The 20,031-nt window shown below is 39.1% G+C and overlaps 2 protein-coding genes across 3 annotated transcripts in view; one reads left to right on the forward strand and one right to left on the reverse strand.

Moving 5' to 3' along the window:
• LOC145983861 (dual serine/threonine and tyrosine protein kinase-like) overlaps positions 1–13,830 on the forward strand; it is a 53,168-nt gene extending 39,338 nt beyond the window's left edge. For both annotated transcript variants that reach the window (XM_083116919.1, XM_083116920.1), the window contains 6 exons: positions 2,041–2,224; positions 2,566–2,722; positions 4,436–4,682; positions 6,569–6,818; positions 10,508–10,663; positions 13,090–13,830. In XM_083116919.1, the coding sequence (XP_082973045.1) occupies positions 2,041–2,224; positions 2,566–2,722; positions 4,436–4,682; positions 6,569–6,818; positions 10,508–10,663; positions 13,090–13,214 (1,119 nt within the window). In that variant the 3' untranslated portion in view covers positions 13,215–13,830. The remainder of the gene's footprint in view (positions 1–2,040; positions 2,225–2,565; positions 2,723–4,435; positions 4,683–6,568; positions 6,819–10,507; positions 10,664–13,089) is intronic.
• Positions 13,831–16,339: 2,509 nt separating this feature from the next.
• LOC145984335 (uncharacterized) lies at positions 16,340–17,194 on the reverse strand. The gene has a single exon (XM_083117987.1). The coding sequence runs from the start codon at positions 17,192–17,194 to the stop codon at positions 16,340–16,342; it is 855 nt and encodes a 284-aa protein (XP_082974113.1).
• Positions 17,195–20,031: the final 2,837 nt, after the last annotated feature.

Here is a 20,031-nt window from a genome sequence, read left to right on the forward strand (position 1 = left end):
ACACAGACGAACGGGATATTGCACAAAAGACATTGATTTTTGGTGAATCTCTTTCATGCTCAATGTACGCATGTGGATTTTGTAGGCCCAAAATTCTTACATTCTGTTTAATAACCTTACCACTAAGGTGGAAAGTGGCCTTGTCACTAAAGACAAGTCTTCCCGTGAAACTCTTATCCTCTTCAACAGCTTCCAGTATCTTGCCAGCAAATTCCACTCTTTCCTTTGTCCTCATGCTTCAGCGCCTGTAAAAACTGTAACTTGTATGGCTTCATCACCAAACAATGCCACAAAACTATCCACACAGTTGTCTGAGGCAGTTGCAACTCCTGACTTGCACGACGTGTTGATTTGGAAGGGCTACATTGAAAAGACGCTTGGATTCTCGCAACATTTTCTTCTGACACACGTGGCCTCCCAGTGCTCTTTCCTTTACATATGCAACCAGTGTGTATGAACTGTCTATACCACCTGCGAATTTTCCACTCACTTGGAGGATTCACTTTGTAACGAACCCGGATCATCACAAGTAAAAATGGATCCACCTCTAAGTTTATTAGCTTCTATGATAAATGTATAATCAAGTTTTGTAACTGTTTAATGTTAATATTGGTAGTTCAAGATTTTCCCTCTCGCTTACGCTAGCATAGCCGACCTTATATAAAGGCGAAGGCCTGGCTGGCAAGTTAGGTAGACTCCGCCTGCGGGCGAGAGAAGGTGTGCTCTGCTACTGCGAGAGACCAAACACCCAAAGGAGAGAAGGTGCCCTCCACTTATGCAAGAGTCCGAGCACCGAGGAGATGTTCTACTCCGCCCTCGGGTGAGAGAAGGTGCTCTCCGCTAAGGTGAGAGTCCAAGCAACATACACGAATCCCACTCTGCTTTCAGACGAGAGAAGGTGCTCTCCGCTAAGGTGAGAGTCCAAGTACCATAGAGAAGTTAAACTCCACCTTCTGCTGAAAGAGATAAAAGGCCCTTATAATATTTAGTTTCGGCTTAATCCCACCTAATAATGGGAAAGTATCTTGGTTGCTTTGTAAGAAACCAGTTGAAGTAAGAAATGTGTTTTTCCGTTTCCCTACTTGTATATATGTATAGGATAATTTTAGTAAGATTAATGAGTAAGCTTCTCAAGGTACTTATTATTGTTAACCCCTGGGTAGTTTTGTTTTTATAACTTGTATATATATATTATTATTTTGTTAAGGAAATAAACTGGAATATAAACTTTCATCACCTGTTGTTCTGTTGAGGTAAAAGCTATTGGTCCCATTTCATCTGAAATCTTTGGAGAAGCTCTTTTAACACCCGATCCCTGAGAACTGTGGAATCTCATCTCTCCGCTGAAGAGACAGTTAGCATTATGGGTAAATTTATGCACATTACGAAATGTCATTGTCTGCAACGCGCTTGCTGTGCTGGTGCGTGTCTACGTCGACGACTGTGGAGTGGAGGCCATCCTAAGTGGAGCATGTTGCAACTTGGTAACGCAAGCGGAAACGTCTTTGCACTGTAATCGCAGAGTTAAACTTACCGAACTCGACAACGCAGAATGCCTTTTGGTGCTGCGTCACCATTTCGACTCGAACTGAAATAGTGAGATTGTGATAGCACAAGTGCGACACTTGCAATCTAGCGGCAATTGAACGAAACTTCGCAATGCAACCTTCCATTCAGAAGCGCTGGACTGTAACCCGATGAGTAGTTTCAACAGCATACTGGTTTGTAATACGTATATTCTTTTTGAATCACGGTGTATACGACTTGGTTGCTCAGGTTGCGTGAGTTTGACCTTGGTTCATCAAAAATTTTACACTAAGCTTAATGAGTAGTTTTGTTCTTCAGTATATCAGGGGAAAATATTTTTTCTTTCACACACTAATGTCAAAGCACTCTTGGTAAGTGGTTGAATGTAATAAAAAATACTTTGAATGTACACATAATTTTCTTTCTTTTTTCACTTGAATGAGATGTTAAAAACTTCTGTATAAAAGAAAACTCACAAGTTTTGAAATTTTGACATGTAAACGTTCCTTTCAGTTTCGTGATAAAGTACGAGCATCTCACGAGGCATTCCAGGCTTCAATTCGCAATCTTGAATATCATCATTCAGGTCGCTTGAATCGAACAGAAGAACAACGCATAGCAATCAGAAAGGTGTATGCTCCCAGACTTGCTCGACTTGCATTAGAGAGTACGTCAATGTGTGATATGGTTCGTTACGGTAAGTCTGATATTGTTCTTCCTGTGCATAGCAACAACAAAAATGTATAAGATACTTAAAAAATTGACACCAGACTGTCTGGAATGAAGCACTCCTTTATTATAACACAATTAATATTGTCTTAAGAAAAAATGAAAGTGGGTATAGTAATTAACAACATGGTTGGGTCTGTATCAGAATAAGAGAGTTCATCTCTCAATGTTTTAACTTGTAACAAGTCAGTAATGATTGGTATTGTTTCATCTGGTCTTACCTGAAAATATCACGTGAAACAAACACGGAATCTCTTCTATCACCATGATTTGTAATGTTGCAATTTTAATTGACTTTTTAACTTGCAGGGATGCCACAACAAGGCCGGGAGATTGGCAGAGGACAGTATGGAGTTGTGTTCACATGTGAATCTTGGAGTGGCCCAGGACCTTGTGCTGTAAAATCTGTTGTACCTCCAGATGATAAACATTGGAATGACTTAGCAATGGAGTTTTATTACACAAGGTAGGCTCCTCAGTCCTTGCAGAACATAGAAAAAAGTTATAATCTAAAGTGCCCATCTCTGGGAACTTGGGCGTAAAATCCTCCAAATTGCACATGTATTGAGCAGTATATTTATCGCAAGACTTGTCTGAAAAGTTTTTTGACAAATTAAAACTTTACATAAAGCCTTGCCTCTTCAAGTTTTATCTGTTCCTTTTTTTGTTGTTTTTTGAGACTTTTTATTGCCAGTCAGGAAGGAGATCTAGATATGAGTATTTAAATCTTTAATATTTGACCACTCGTGTATTCTTCAGGAGGAAGACTTATATGCTAGATGAAAAATAATTTTTAAAAACAGGAAGGAGTACAGGATGTCTGCTACATGGGTGTTCACTAAATGGTGTAATGTGTATCTGTCCAAGGATGGGGCATAGTCATATTTATCATCCAGTTACATGTGTGTTCACTTAAAGATTTTTGCTATGCTTACGGCCCATGATGCAAACTATGTTTTGTTTTACCACCAATGTCACTTTTTTTCATTCTTTTGAGATGGAAATAGAACTTCTCAATCAAGCCAAATGTCTGAAGTTGCCAAATCATTCGTACCAAAAATGCCGTTTCTGCATTAGGTTGTCATGAGAGAAGCATATAACTATTGTCACACTATTCTCAAACCTCAGATCCTCAATAAAATCTCATTGGTTGGTATGATTTGAGTTGTTTACCAGTGTTAGTCTTTGTTCTACCTAATACAGTCATTTCTTGGCTTGGAAGTGAAAGTTGTTGCCATTGTCAACATGGAAGGTAAAGTCACTTACAGCAAAACTTGAGGGGGATAAAACCTGATATTTTTGTAGAAATATGTCACAAAACTGCATTGCACTTAGATGGATTTTTACATGGGTGAAAGAGAGATTCAAATGTCACAGTAACAAGGATTTGAGTTGCAATTCAAGAGCTCAACAGCCACCCTCCATGGTGGAGTGCCAGGAGTTCCTGGTTCGAATTGGCCTGAGCATGGGTCTTTGTGAGTGTCCATTCGTTCATATCATCACTCATCTCCATCTTCGTAATTAGCCAAAAGTGGCACAAAAGCATAGTAAAATAAATCGAATCAAACGGAAATAAAATAAAAATCAAGTGCTGAACAATTTTCAAACCATGGGAAATGGTTCTTCATTGCATGTGTGCAGACCAGTTATGAATATCATGAGTTGGTGTTTGGGTTTGATTCTGTGTAATGCCCTTTTCTGTGCTCTCTCAAGACCAGTGACGCTCCAAAAGAAGACTGAATGTAAAAGCTGTGCAAAAAATACCATCTCAAAATGAACTGAAACTTGATTCTCTGGCATAATATGTCATTGCTCTACCAACTGAGTACCAAACCAGACCAGGCTCCACCTGATTTTTTGCTTCACTGTTTTAACTTTGTGGAAATTGTATCAACAAGTGATACTGCAATGGGAAATGTCAAATAATCTCCAACACAGAGCCACAAATGTATAGGCCCAGTGTGTGCCTTGTGGTGTACATAATAATATACATGTAAAAATGTTTCATTTGTTTGTCAAATGTTAATTTATAGTTTGTAACCTTAATGGATATTCCATATAATAAAATTCAATCAACTTATTTTTTACATTGTTTTCATTCATTGTTGTATCTAGAACTTTTCAGCTGGGTTTATAAATAAACATGTGGTAAAAGGAGATATGTTTTGTTTAATTTCAGGACTGTGCCTGAACACAAGAGGATTGTTCGATTGCGAGGATCTGTTATTGATCATTCCTATGGTGGTGGATGTTCCCCGGCTGTTCTCCTTGTTATGGATAGATTAACTAGAGATCTGTATTGTGCTCTGAGAACAGGACTAATGTGGCTTAGTAGACTACAAATTGCCTTAGATGTTGTGGAAGGCATACGCTACCTTCATTCTCAGGGACTTGTTCACAGGGATATCAAACTAAAGAATGTCTTAGTAAGTTTTACATTTTTAGTAACTTGCTTTGAAATTTAATATTAGCTATGCTGTGCATGTAAAAAATGATCTATCAAATTAGACAAAATAGCAGTCTCCGTGATTGCATATTGGTAGCCTTGTCGCCTTGTAATCAGGAGGTCACAGGTTCAATACCTGGTGGAGGCACATAGTGGTTTGGATCCCACTTTAAACTATAGGTCCAGTCTCGATTAGCCTTCTGTACATAAAATGGACTTAAGAACAAAGCTTTGGCCAGTCAATGTACAATCAAGGAACAGTGTACTACATTACTTACGTGAAATTTAGAAGATTTCGCACTTCCGCATTGCACAATTTAATGGTTCAATCCTATTAATTTCGAAGATCCACTGTCTTCATTCACAAAAGGGTACGGCGTTTGAAGCGGAGATGGTACCGCGTCACTTCATTGTTTGTTCCCAGGCAGCGGTAGTTGTGATTTCTCCCATTCGGCGGCGCTGGCGCGCACATCTTGGTTTGCATTGTCTGCTTCTTGTTGTCAGGGGGGGTTGGGGGGCTGGCCCATGCTGCTCGGCACTGTGCCGTTCCTGTTCCCCGCGTGGCTGGAGGGGGGTCGAGTATGTGCACTGCATCTTTTCATTTGCAGGTCGGGATCTTTCTGAGGACATGGTGCCAAGTTGGGTGTGCCTGTCCATTGTCCAGGTTCAGTGCTGGTTTCTGTTGGATGATGGCATCATGAAGTGTAGTACATGCACTGGGAGAACCGTATGCTCACACAACAGTTGCACATAAGTGGCTCTGGAGGAGATTGTACATAAATTTTTATAGGAATGGGGCGATATGAAATTTTGTCTGATACCGATATAAAATTTACCAATACCGATAACCGATATTGTATCCCAATATAAAATTAGAAACGGTCCTTGAAGAACCTGAAATGTTCATTGATCTCCTTAATAAATGTGTATTTCGAGGTGACTGCAGTGCACAAGAAGTTGAATATTTAGACATTTACTTTTTTGGAAAGTAGGGCATGGAGATTATACATAAAAATTACAAGAAATTAGCAGAATTTTGCTCTAAATTATAAGATATTTATCGATATATCGGATCGGTAAAATAATCGGTAATTTTACTGATGCACCGATATGCCTTTATTGGCAGATACCAATAGAGTACAGATTAATCAGTCCCATCCCTACAATTTTATATTGACTACTCTGACATGGTGGAGTCTTTGCCACCATTAAATAACCCCTCAGACATTCTGTTTTCTACACCAGATTCCCTTTAGTTTGCCTTCCATTGTATACTCTGATTTACACCATCATTGCTGGTCTGCCTAGACAGGGTGGAGCCTTGCTCACTGGTAAATAATCTTCCTAGAAATTACTGTTTATGTTGGTTGCTTCCCCCAAACACAACCTGTGTGCAGGGGCTACCTACATATGACCACACAATACAATGCACTACCCTGAAAAGTGAGACAGAATGAGTCTGAAATGTTGTTATATAAATTTTAAAAAAAATTGCAAATATGCTGGTTAAAAGTTCAAACAATTCATCATTAATCAGCTATCACTAACACCATAACTGGCCTCTCACCCTACATACCATTCTCATGGATGCTTTTCAGGGCATTCTGAGTAAAGCAGATGCAAGATACATGGTGTTTGTCTGATTAGGAACTCAAAACCCATGTCAGCTGTGCACTTTAATTTTCTACCACATTTTTATTTAAGAAAGGAAAAAGGAAAAGTGCAGATGGTACTTGGGCAAATATGGTATTTACTAAGTATGAAATTACTTTTTAAAGAAGCTTTGCAGTGCAAGACAGAACTTGGTATGACAATATGTTACAGAGATCAAAGAATAGGAACTAACTTGGCCATATATTTTTGCAGTTGGATGTAGAAGATAGAGCCAAATTGACTGATCTTGGATTTTGCATACCAGGAGCAATGATGTCGGGAAGTATAGTGGGAACTCCTGTCCACATGGCCCCTGAATTACTTTCTGGACATTACGACAGCAGTGTTGATGTGTATGCATTTGGTATCCTCTTCTGGTATATATGTGCTGGACATGTTAGACTGCCGTATGTATTTGAACAATTCCACAGCAAGGAACAATTATGGAATAGTGTGAAGAGAGGTAACTATTTACATATTTAAATTTCTTGTTTCACCTCTGGTTGTAATTATTATTATGTATTGTGGTTTTCTAATGTTAGACAGTTTTATAGTGAACAAGGTAATGTTAGACAGTTTTATAGTGAACAAGATTACCTGTGACAAATTAGTGAAAGCTTGTAGGTCTGCAAGGTTGAACATATAATTACAGAAGGAATGTATCTATGATTACATGGGATAAAACTTGTGTTAAATGTCTTATTGTAGATAGTTTTTACATTTATTTTACAGGTCTCAAAAATTAAGCATGAAATTGAAAGTGATAATGTTGAAATACACATACAACACTGTTTGCATGTACAAAGAAATCAGATAATTTCTGTTGATTGACACATATAGAGTAATAATTGAGGAATGTCAAAGCAAGTGAACGTTTGCAGATTTCATTATATGCTTTGATTTAAATCTGTATATTGGAGGACTGAATCTTCACCCACCCACTAAAACTTTGTTTCATGTGTGATGAAGATTGGCGGTGCAGCTGGTCACCTGCCAATAACGTTGAAATAAGTTGAAATCTGAATCATTTTTTTTTTTTTTTTGACATACGAAGGATATTTTTTAAGTAAACGAAGGATATTTTTTAAGTAAAGTCCGTTTTGCCAAGAAAATTGCACTGCCGAATTTTTAGTGAAATCAGAATCTACATGGCTTGATCTATTTTCTTTTTCCCACATAGTTTCCGTGGTTATTTAAACATTTGTCAAAATGTAGACCCTTCTCATCGAAGTCAGCTGCCTGTGAGGCAAGTCATTCCTGGACTCCTGTTTGCACTTCTACATCGCTGCTGAAAAGTTTGCCACCGAGGAACTTCTTTAGATGAAAAGTGGTGATAGTTCTCGGTGCAAGGTCCAGGCTGTAAGGAGGATGAGCTAACGATGCAATGTGTGTGTGTGTGTGTGTGTGTCATGAAGCAGCAAAACCCCGGCTGACAGCAGGCTGCACTGTTTATTCTGGATTGCAGGGCTATCCTCTCGTCCAGATCCCCCATTTGAGAGTTCAGTTCTTTTGCCACGACACTCTCCATTGTGCTCTCGATTCTGCTCCATTCTCCTTTTGTGATACCCATGTTGCCAGAAAAATATAGCTAATGCACAAACACTCAAACTCGAAGTGCTGCTCCTGCAAAGATTTGCACTCACGAAAATCACGTTGACTGCATCACAACGTTCACTCCCTTGAGAAAGTCACTTCACCACATATTGTCCACCCCTGCATGCGGAGCTAAAGGGAAACATGTCCGACAGGTCCCATGAACCATCCCCCCTAAATACATCCGTGCAATGTGAAACATCTGTTGTGCCCTCCCAAGCTTTGTTTACAGAATGCCTGAAGGTGGACATTAACTCATGTCTCATACATGTAATGAAGATTTTTTTTTTCTACAGCAATCCGATATCACTTTATTGGCGCAGGTATTGGTCGAGCCAAGCAACAATGTCGTCTACAAATGCTTCCTTATTTTAAATACAAACCAAGATCGTACAAAATAGACCTCAATGTTGATGTTCTTATGGATCAGGATCTCAATCAATTGCTGCAGCCACTTTTCCCACTGTTGGAAATTTTGTTTTTCCTATTGCTCCTAAACGTTTTTGTGACAATTGAACTCACAATTTCATCACAAGTGCGTTGCAAATACAAATATGTTTACACATTTTTTTCCCCACATGACTATTCAAAGTTTTCCCTTTACAATGTGAATTCAAGAAACACGCAAGCCAAACACCTGCCTGGATCTCGCTCGCTGAGGACGTGTGATAACCAGCAGACAAATATAGAGTTGCCCTGCCCTTACCCTCCCTCGACCTGCAATCATCTCCGAGATTCAGGTGAAGGAACCCACACATAATTTTTTTAACTTTGACTTGCAACAATCGTACCAGATATTCTTCATTTCAACAGGTTTTTCAGAATCTAACATCTGTAATACATTTCTATGTACTGTATACGATGCAACGTGCTTCAAGTAAGGAACTGTATTTTTGTGGTCAAGTCTCGCAAACTTCCCGTTGGAAGGCACGTTACCATCCCTTATTCATTATCTGAATCCAAATCAGTTTCATACAGTTTATTATGTTTATGTATCATGCTCATTTTAATGGTTATTTATTATATGATATTATATTCTGCAAGAATCCTTGCGTTGTGACATTTTGGAATTCCTTCCCTTGTATCATAGTCTATTGAATTTCATTCCCTTGTTTTTCTCTTTTCTGAGTGCAGACAGTGAAAGTTTGAATGCTGTTACGACATCACTGTCAAGATAGGTGGCACCCGAGTGTAGCAAAACACTGCATCTGTCCCAAAACATGGTTGCCATAAACTTGCACTTTGAGATTGTGTGTTTGAATTTCACTTTAGTCATAGATGATGTGTATTGCCACTCCATTGACTGCTGCTTGGATTCAGGAGTCAAGTGGGACACCCATGTCTCATCTCCCGTGATGATGTGGTCCAACAATTCATCACCTCAAAAATGTCAGAGCATTGGCCAATCTGCTCTTCTTGTGTTCCTTGGAAAGTATCTTCGGAACCCATCGAGAGCAAGGTTTCATGCACAATTTTGTACAGCACTGACCTTGACACTTCCGGAAATTCCAATGACAGCATCGAGATTGCGAATCTTCCATTTTCATCGATTTTGGCATCTAGCGCATGCACCAAATCATCACTGATTACAGATGGCCAACCTGAGTGTTGCTCATCATGAACATTCATCCACCCATCTTTGAACATTCTCACCCATTTCCACAATTTTGCTATCACTCATTGCATTTGGCCGCGGTGGCTCAGTCGGTAATGCGTCTGACTACCATGCTCAAGGTTCCGGGTTCGATCCCCGGCCCGTTCAAACCCGGGAACTTTTCTAACGTTGGAAGCGGCCCCGGCGCCCACCCAGCGTCGAATGACATGGGTACCTGGGGGAAACCCTGGGGGGTAAAGGTGGTCAGGGGCGTGATGCTGATCACATCGCCCCCACTCATGACCGGATCAAGAAAGTGTGGGGCGTTACCCCCATACCCCCTATACGCCTTCATGGTGTGGTGCTAAGCACAGGGGAGCACTTTACCTTTTTTTACATTGCATTTGGGCCGTACACTTCACAAATCTGGTGATGAAATTCTGTTACCTCCATGTTTCTTGCTGCCAAGAACCAGATCACTGACTGTATCTCAGTCGGTGGGCTGCTCGATGATCTTAAACATTGCAATCACACATTACGAAGCACACACTTTGACAATGTGACTCCAAATGGTATTTGCTTCTCTGCAAGGGATGCCAGGAGTCCATGCACATGTGCAGTACTATATCTGCATGCGATACAAGTTATTGGCAAAGTAACCTTACTTAAAAAATAAACCACATATTACTATAAATTCCAAACCACTAAAGAAGCATTCTAACCACATTGTGAATAAAATTGCAACCAAATCCCCTCCCCCCCCCCCCAAATATCTAAATACACTTCCACAGTCCAAAATATGCATGCAGTAGTTTTTTAATGACATGATTAGAATGTGAGCTGTTTTTATGCACCATTGAGTATAATGTATACATTATGTATGTTGATTTGAAAGAGCTGTTAAAAAATAGTTATTAAAAAGTAGTTGATTAACTTACTAATAAAGTGTTGTTTATATCATTAAGGTGCTCGACCTGAGCGGCTTCCACAGTTTGATGAAAGTTGTTGGCATCTCATGGAGCAGTGCTGGGATGGAGATCCATCCAGGAGGCCTCTTCTGGGTGATGTGCAGCCATTGCTAGAGAAAATAATTGACCGCCATCAATCTGGAAGGAAATCAGGTATGCTTAAATGATAATTCCTTCCATTGTTAGATACTTCGTTTACCAAATGCTTAATTAGTATGTGGTGATCATCTCATGGTAGATTGTCATGATGTCAGTGACAAATAGGATCTGAGCAGATACCAATACAGATCTTGAAAATTGTAACAACTGAAAGTAGTTCAGAGCATTTATAATTTAATATGGAAGTTTTCCATTGGAGCTATACTATAATAATATGCCAGAGCTTTGCTTTAAAATATTCCTAATTTCACATCAGGTATCATTTAATCATAAAATCCATTTCTCCCTGTAATATTGTTGCAAAAATTATGAAAATTCTCTTTTTTGCATAATTTCAATGATATTTAGACTCCATGACAGTGTTGTTTGACATTTTTGTAAACTACTAATCACCCAGACACCAAAGAAGTATCTGCCAATGAAATTGATTAAATTTCACCTTGTCATTTAAGAAAATCTGTTGCACCAAGATCGTGGTCATCTTCGTAGCATGGCATAGACAGTTTTCTACCTTGCCCTTATGTTTCGGAATATTGTATTGGTGTGTGCAAGCCTGTTTCTCTTTTATAGGGGTGGTTCTGTACTTTTGACCAGTGGCACAAAATGATCAATTACATGAGAATGCCTAAAGTTACGATAAAATTGAACACATCATTTTGTTTCTCATCAAATTCTAGCCCATTTAGGTACTTTACATGACCCCCTTTCCATTTACGAAAACGATGTTGACTCCAAGATGGCGCCCTCCTTGGTAGGATGACCTGGATGTTTTTGCTCCTCACCCACATCATGCTTTGCAACACTGGACTAGTTTGTATCAGCTAGTCTGTCTTTTATAGGGATGGTTCCACACTTTTGGCCCACCCTGTATACATATGTATGCAAATCTTGTAAATGTAATTTTCTTTTCTTGCTACAGTGAGAAAAACGCAGAAGTCCTGTGACATTTTTCTTATATCTATGCACTTTGGTTGGTTTACAAAAAAAAAATCATGGAGATATGAACATTACATGCCAAAATATAATTATTTTATTAATGTTCTACACTCCTGCAATGAAGAGTCAGGAGTGGAATACATGGTCTGTTAGGAAAGTAATGAGACTGGCAACACTGTGCATAAACCGGCAACGCTGCTTCCCTCACCTTCACATGGCAGGTAGGGGAACGCTTGCCGTTGACTCAGTACAAGTTTCAACTTGCTACAGTTGCTACACAATTGTTGAGAGCGTCTGACGTGAAGTTATGTTTGTGAGGTGTGTTACGAAAATGGACTGGCAAAAGTTTGAACAACGTTGTGCCATCAAATTTTGTGTTAAGCTTGGCGAATCCGCTACTGTGACTTATGAAAAGTTACAAAGGGCTTATGGAGAACATGCACTATCTAGGGCACAAGTGTTCAGATGGCACAAGTCCTTTTTAGATGGCCGAGAACAAGTGGAAGACGAACCTCGTGCGGGAAGACCTTCAACCTCAAAAACGGATGACAATGTGGAAAGAGTGAAGTCTCTTGTGAGGTCAGATCGTCGATTGATGGTGAAAATGATCAGTAGTGAGTTAAATTTGAACGTGTGTGCCGAATGAAGTCCTTGCAAGACTCGGGAAAAGGATTGCACGTGTGCAACCAGACATTGCACGCACTTGGATGCTGCACCACGACAATGCAGAATGTCACACGGCAGTCTCCATCAATGTTTTTTTGGCAAACAAAGCATTCCTGTGGTTCCTCAGCCCCTTTATTTGCCGGATATCAGTCCCTGTGACATTTTTTTTTATTCCCCTTGCTCAAAAACCACTTGAAAGGACGCCATTTTGATACTTTGGATAATATCCAGAATAGAGTAACCGACGAGCTAAAAGGTATTCCAGCAGAAGCCTTCCAGCACTGCTACGAACAATGGAAACAACGTCTCCATCGCTGTGTAGCTGCCCAAGGGAACTCTTTTGAAGAGGACAACCTTGATTTGTAAAAATAATAAAATTCATCGTTTACAGAAAATCAGTCTCATTACTTTCCTAACAGACCACGTATATGAGCAAATCCTGAAATCTCCGACCTCATGTAACTGTCAAACTAAAAAGCCCACAGAAAAAAAAAATGATATTGTTTCTTACCTAGCCCAGGGCTACACGTGTACAAAATTTCATGAAGATATATGTCCATCAATGACATTTCCATACTTTGTTAGATGAATTGACATGCATACAATTTGCATCAAGTTTGGCACATAACAAACTTTGCAGGCATTTTGAAACAATTGAGTTTCAAACTACTTCTTGTAGGAGCATATTGTGAATGTAAAATATGTTTTATTGCAAGTTAAAAGTAAATTTTTCATATTATCTAGTGTTTACAAAAGTATTTTTGCTATTATCTAATATTTTTTTATTGTGAATTTTTAATTACTATATGTTTTGGTAGGAGCCATAGTGATTGAGAAGAAAATGGTTGACTGTGATGTTGTGAGTAGTCCTTTTGTGGAACTGGAACTTGTATCCTCACAGTATACAGAACAAATAGGAGTGAATCAGTCCACAAAGTGTTAAAATGAACAATGGAAAAAATTTAGCCCACTTGTGGTTATACGTGGAATGACAAATTCATGACGACATACTTTTCTATTTTAAAATGTATGGAAGGACAACTAAATGCATTCAGAGGCAATTGACAATACTGCATGAATGGAATATTGTATGCAACATGTTGTGAATGTGAAGTGCAAATGGATGAAAATGTGCATTGTGAGCATCTACACAGTAGAATGAACATGTGATTCCCTGTTTCGTATAGATCTTTTTGTTGTGTTAATAACACAACATTGGAAGTCAAATACTCATCACGGCTTGCCCAGATATAAAGTCAGTCAGCAGGCCTTTGATTTAATACAGCAAAAAATATTTGTCAGAAGATGTTCATGGTATGATCTGATTTGTTATAGTAAATAAATGCTGTACTCTTCTGCCCCTAATCATCAAAACAACAAAAAAAGAAGTATTTTATGTATCTTATGTAAGTACTATTAACTTGTAAGTAGAAAATATAAAAATGAAGGCCTCATTTTACTATAAATATTTGAGGTTTTTCCATTTTTGTTCAGCTCTTAAGATATATTTTTTGTAATAAATTTCCTTGTAAATTTAAAAAAAATGTACAGAGAATAAACCAGTTGATCTGGATCTGGGCTTTGTATATCTCGGTAGAGTCCAGTTGTATGTCTAATAAAGTTATGTCAAGAAAAATAAAGTAGTTTTTCTACCTATGATGCAGGAAGAGGTCTTGAAAAAGGGTACATCTATAGTCATAGAGGAATATATTTTGTAACTCAGTACTGGATTAATGTAACTTCAGGGACTTGGATGATTATTTCATTATATTTGGATCATCTTTAGTAGTATAGTGTTGTTGGCATTAAATAATATTTTGTATTGGAGGAGGCAAAGGTACTCTGTCCCCTTGTGCTATTTGGAGAGGGGGATAAAATGTCTCATGCCCCTTTCCCTTTTCCTGAATGTATGTGCAGAATATTTTTATGGAATGAAGTAAGAAAAGACAACAACTGCTTATAATTTTATTCATTGGCAAGGAAGCAACAAGTTTTCAACATACACAACTGTTCTGTGGCTGTTCTACCAATCTTGTTAGCTTTGTTAATGAGCCAGGAAGGTAGAGGAGCAGATCAGGCATGTTCCCTGAGTGACAGAGGATGGGGATGTTTACGATGTTGAGGAATAGAGTGTATTGAGGGTAAGATAGATATTGATGGGCATCTTTTTTTATGAGTGTATTGCATGTGTAGAAATCGTTACCCACTCCTAACAACATTTTATTGTGACATCACAGACCTGGCCTGAACATGAGTGTTCTTTGTGGGTGGTCCTTCATCAATTTGAGAAGTATACAAGCAAACAGGAAATTGTGTTCCAGAAGGGAATATATAACTGGTTCTGATACACTCACCTAATATTTATTGTATATTCCACTATAGTGTTCCTTAATGTTTGTCCAACAAGTGGAATTAGCTGTGACATATTTTCGAATTCTATGGATATTAACATTACAGATGTAATTATTTAGCAGGTTTGTTTTCCAGGTTAGAGCTCCTGCATAGCCAAATAGTTAGTTCTGTCAACTGTTGTGCAAGTGGTCCCAGGTTCGATCCCCTGTGGGAGCACCAAAATTTTATTATCGACCTGACAAATTTGGGTGCTACTTGCAAGTAATACTACAAGACTCCAGTCTTGAAAGCAAGAACACAGTGGTGCCAGGACTCATTGCACTGACCATATGTCACTTGATAAAAAACTTGCTTGGCAGACCTTAGCCTTCAAAGGGCTGTTGTACCACAGAGTTCAGTTTAAAGTTAATCCAAGGAGGAATTTTGATAGTGTCATATTCTGTATATTGTATTTCAGGATTTGAAATAGATGTACACAGTTCTCTCTTAAACAATGGACATGTTTTTCTTACTTTTCATAGCTTTCAGTTGCTCTTTACACTAATTGGGGACAAATGGTAATTAGAATAAAATAATAAAGGAAAACCCTTGTCTAGGCCATGACTCGGACCCAAAACATTTGGCGGCAATATTGTGAGTCAACCACTATACGCTCTTGGTCACTGAGGTGTCAAATGAAACATATAAACCAGCTATTTTTCTCGTCCTTAAAAAAATTCCAAGAGTGTTTGAATTTTCATCCTTTCTCAGCATGCCCTTGTTTCAGTGTCTCATCTTGGAAAATGTTCAAAGTCTTGGAATGTCCTTGATAACAACTCAAAATCTACAAAAATAAATGTGTGTACCGCAAGAAAACAATTGAATGTGGATTTGCTCATTAATGTCATCTTGGTCTGGCAATAGGCTAGACTTAAGTGCAAAATGAAATATGTTTCTATCCCCTGTTCCAGCTATCTTTGGAGCAAGGCTTCGCATTGCATCAGAGAAGGGGGAAATCGAGTATGCAGAGCAAAGCAGTACACGCTGCTGCAAAGGCTGGTAACTGCAGTTGCTTTCCTCCCGTTTACGCAATCCAGTTCCGTCTCGCCTGTTCATTGGTGGAGCTGTCTCATGTCACTACTTGTGCAGAGACTTGTTTTCATTCACCTGCTCCAGAGATAGTTGGGACATGGTATAATTCATTGTTTTTCAAGATGGTGCCGGACAGTTAGTAGCACTTAGATTGGCTCCAAATATTATGTTTTTGCTGGATATTGTTTAGCTGGACTTTTGTTCACGAATTCATGATTAAAGTTGTGCGAATTACTCACAAATTTAACATAATATATTAATAACTTACATTTAGCAAGTATCTAGGTATGTAATACTGCAAAGTTTCCTCGTAGAGTGCGAGGTCGGGTGCCTCCCCTCTCTTTCTCCTCTATTTCCTCCATTCCAGTTCACGTCAAGTCCAGCGAGAATTCCTCTTCCATTTGAGCTTGGCGTGCTACTTCCTGGCTTATGTTAAATCCTATTTTTACGTATTCCTTCCCATCCCACTTCTTGAAAATCTTCCCCCACATCTCATCCCTGTTTAATTTATTCTCTTCCCTTACATATATACGACCCTTCATATACATTCCTTCTTAAGAGGTTTTTCCTCTTCCCTAAGCACTTTCCATTTGGCGATTACAGGCCTTCATCAAGGATATGTTCGGAGAGCCCCGTCTTGGAAAGTCACTCCCTTATATCCCTGTCGTGCTCTCCCCACCGAACATTCATGCTTCTTCCTGTTTGGCCCACATATTCCTTGCCACATTGGCAAACTATTCCATACACACCCTTCATCCCTCCCTCGTTTATTTCTTCCTCTTTTCTATCTTTCTTATACCCCGTGAAATGCTTTTCTAAAGTTTTTGGAGCTCCCATCCCACACCTTACACCATACCCTCTTACAAGTCTTTCGATTTTCTCCGATATTCCGGGAAAGTACGGAATGCCTATATATTTAAATTCCCTCTCTTCATCTCTAACTACATCTTCTTTTCCTTTTCCGTCTTTCTTCTGTTTAATCCTTTCTAATTCTTTCCCATATGTGACCTTAGCTTTACTTAAATTCCCCTTTAACTCCTCCTCTCTGTATCCATTCCTCTTTCCTATTCTCATTATCCATTCGATTTCTTTACGCAAATCAGCTTGGTTGTTACATAATCTGTGAGCCTGCAGGAAGAAGTTTTGAAATACGTTATTCTTTGTCCTGTTGGCATGGGCCGATTCTTTGTTGATGTATAGATCTCCTGATAATGCCTTATTATGAACCCCTGTATGAATTTTCTTTCCCTCTAGTTGAATTGCCAGGTCTAAGAAACTAATCTTATGCTCATCCATCTCTTCTTTAGTAAATTTTATCCTTTCCTCTTGTTCCCCTAGGGTTTCGAATAGTTTCTCTACCTCCTCCTCCTCCCCAATAACAAGGACATCGTCTACGTATCTGCCGTAGAACTTAATTCCCCTGTTTATGAGGCTAAGTGCTGTCTTTTCGATAAAGTGCATAAATATACTCGAGACAATTCCCGAGACTGGGTTCCCCATTGCTAGCCCTTCTTTTTGAATGTATATCCTCCCGTTTCCCCAAAAATAGTTAAACCCCGTACACAGATTAAACCATCTAACATATACCCATGCCTCGACGACATCTGTACCCTTACACATTAACCATCCTTGCAATGCGTCAGCTGCTTTTTCTCTAGGAACACTGGGGTATAAATTTACGACGTCAAAGCTCATAACACGATCGGAGTTATTAACTTCTAGTTTTTCGATCTCTTCTTTGACATCCATGGAGTTCTTAATACTAAATTCTGTTTTTACACCCACTCTTTTAATTCTTTTAACTAGGGTTTTGGCAAGCCCGTAACCCGGGTGTCTATACATTGGAATGATAGGTCAAAGGGGAATCCCTTCTTTATGAGTTTTTGGAATTCCGAAAGTGGTTGGGATTTCACCCTTTTTACACCCCTCTTTTAACTTTTTCTTTTCCACTCTTGCTATTGTTATACTGGTTTCTATGCCTTTCTTAATTTCCCGTCTTACTCTTTTTATTGGATTCAAATCTACAATCTTAAAATCGTTGTTGTCAAAACATTCCCCTAATTTACTTCTATATTCACCTTTATCTATTACGACAATCTTATTTTCCTTGTCAGATCGTATAATATGCACATTACTGTCTTTTGCCCATTTTTTAACCTTATTCAACTTTTTTATGTCATCCTTATGCCTCCTCTCCTTGCTAATGTTCCCTCCTCCGCTTTTTCCTCCCTTGTTATTCTCTTTTCTAATCTGATTTTCTATGACCGTCATGGATCTTGCGTCTCACCTCTTTCTTATCTTCCCAGTCGTCAATTACTGATATTATCCCTTCTGCCGCTATAATAAATTCTTTGTTTTCAATCTTTCTTTCCCCTATAGCATATTTTTGCCCTTTTCCCATAATTATCTTCATTTCCTTGGGAAGTTCCTTCTCCGTTAGATTCATTATGCAACCATCGGTTTTCTCCCCGTTTTGTCTTTCCTCTCGCTCTTTCATCCCTACTTTCCTATAGCCTTCTAATTTCCCTTTAAGCTTCTTTAATTTATTCTGAATCATCCATCTGTAGCTTGGCATCCTGCTAAAAGGGCCGGTATGGGGTAGGATAGAAGAAAGACAGCAAAAATACGTTGAAGCCGCAAAGAATAGCCAAAGAATGAGGATTCAGAATAAATTAACATTCCAAGGAGCCGTTTCTAATCGGGGAAACAGCATGGTAGTATGACGTGCACCTATAATGGGTTTTAGATTTTTTTTTTTAACCACACATCTTTTACCAATCCTATATCCTGTACGTACCTATGGAGAGGTCGACGTGGTTATGATTTACACATAACCTAAACGTGAGCAGCCTGAGGAAGGGACCAGTTGCATCACGAAACGTCGCAGGAGTTACCTAGATACTTGCAAAAACATAAGTTATTAATATATGGACTTTTGTTCACGTGAACAAATGTTAAATAAGTGTGTATAGAACACTAATGAGATGCACTGCTGCAGGCAAAGGCCAGTGGCTCAATGATCCGCTTGACAATTTTGAAAAAGAAATATGAGACGAGTTAGCTTCCTTCAAGCAAGCAACGAAAATTGATATGTGAGGAAACTACACTGATGCTCCACAGAACTCTGAAGCCATTCACAAACTCCAGACAGCCCTGGCCAAGATGGAAGCCACAATCGAGAAGTTTAGGCAACAAAGAGAACAACCTGCAATATTGTTGACAAGAATGGAAGAGCATGAAGATAAGATCGATGCATTGAACAATATTCACACAGAGAATGTTTGGCAATACATGGCATCCAAGAAATAATAAAGGAGAACATGTGTTGGACATTCTGCAGAAGACACTACAGCTCGACATTAAAAGCTAGGATATTGCATGGTGCCACTGGATCTACATGGCCTCTGGTATACTTGAAGCCAGGCCCGGAAATGGGCCACAGCCTGGCTGTTCAGAAACACTGCTGTTTATCACGTTTCACCACAATCTGTTGATTCGAACGGGCTCCAGAAGATACTGTAGGAGAACCTTATTCTAAACACCCTGTGTATAAGACCCGCCACTTGGTATGCAGTGATTTATCCACCTTCGAAATTCCTCAACACCCTCCCTAAAAATTTACACAGAGGCCCAATTCATGATCATTTTGGCTCGAAATTTACCCTTACACCCTCTAAATTTGGACTTTGTACAACGTGTTGGTTGGTACTTAATAAGCTTGTTAAATTTGATCTATCGACCTGAAATAAAAACGCCCACAATTCGTGGCCGCAAAATAATGCAAACACCCGAAGCCACATCAGTAATAATTAGTGGTGTGCTAGTGCACGAGATATATATATTTTTTAATCCAGATGTTTGGGATGGGGAAAATTCACAATTTCCGAGAAGTGTCCGGACACTTATTCTTGAGTCAAGCCAGGAACCAGTGTGCAATCACAGCACAGAACGGATATTTTGACAAAATCCTGTTTTCCTACTGACTGACTTTTAACGTTGTCTGCTCTTGCCTAAGCACTAGGCCTAATTGGTGGTTTGACCACGAGTTCCTTCATAGGGAAACTTGGCAACACAGGGTCACTGCCATAAAGGCGGTTACAGCGTGATCTCGCTTCACTATGCAGAAAAATATCGAGAATCGACCTCTTTTTAAAATGACCATTTGCAATTTCTCGACTGTACGGGATCCCGAAAAGTCGGGGAAATCATTTCCCGAAGTTGGGATCGGTACGGCGGGTTCATGTTAAGGGGAGTGCTTTATCACTTCGGCTTTCCCCGAATTATTTACTGCTTTAATTTGAAAATTTAGGTTTTCTCAAAATTACGGTAGGGGTTAA

The sequence above is a fragment of the Lepisma saccharinum genome, chromosome 2, assembly GCF_977018435.1.
Source record: "Lepisma saccharinum chromosome 2, izLepSacc3.1, whole genome shotgun sequence".
In the NCBI taxonomy this organism is placed as follows: domain Eukaryota; kingdom Metazoa; phylum Arthropoda; class Insecta; order Zygentoma; family Lepismatidae; genus Lepisma; species Lepisma saccharinum.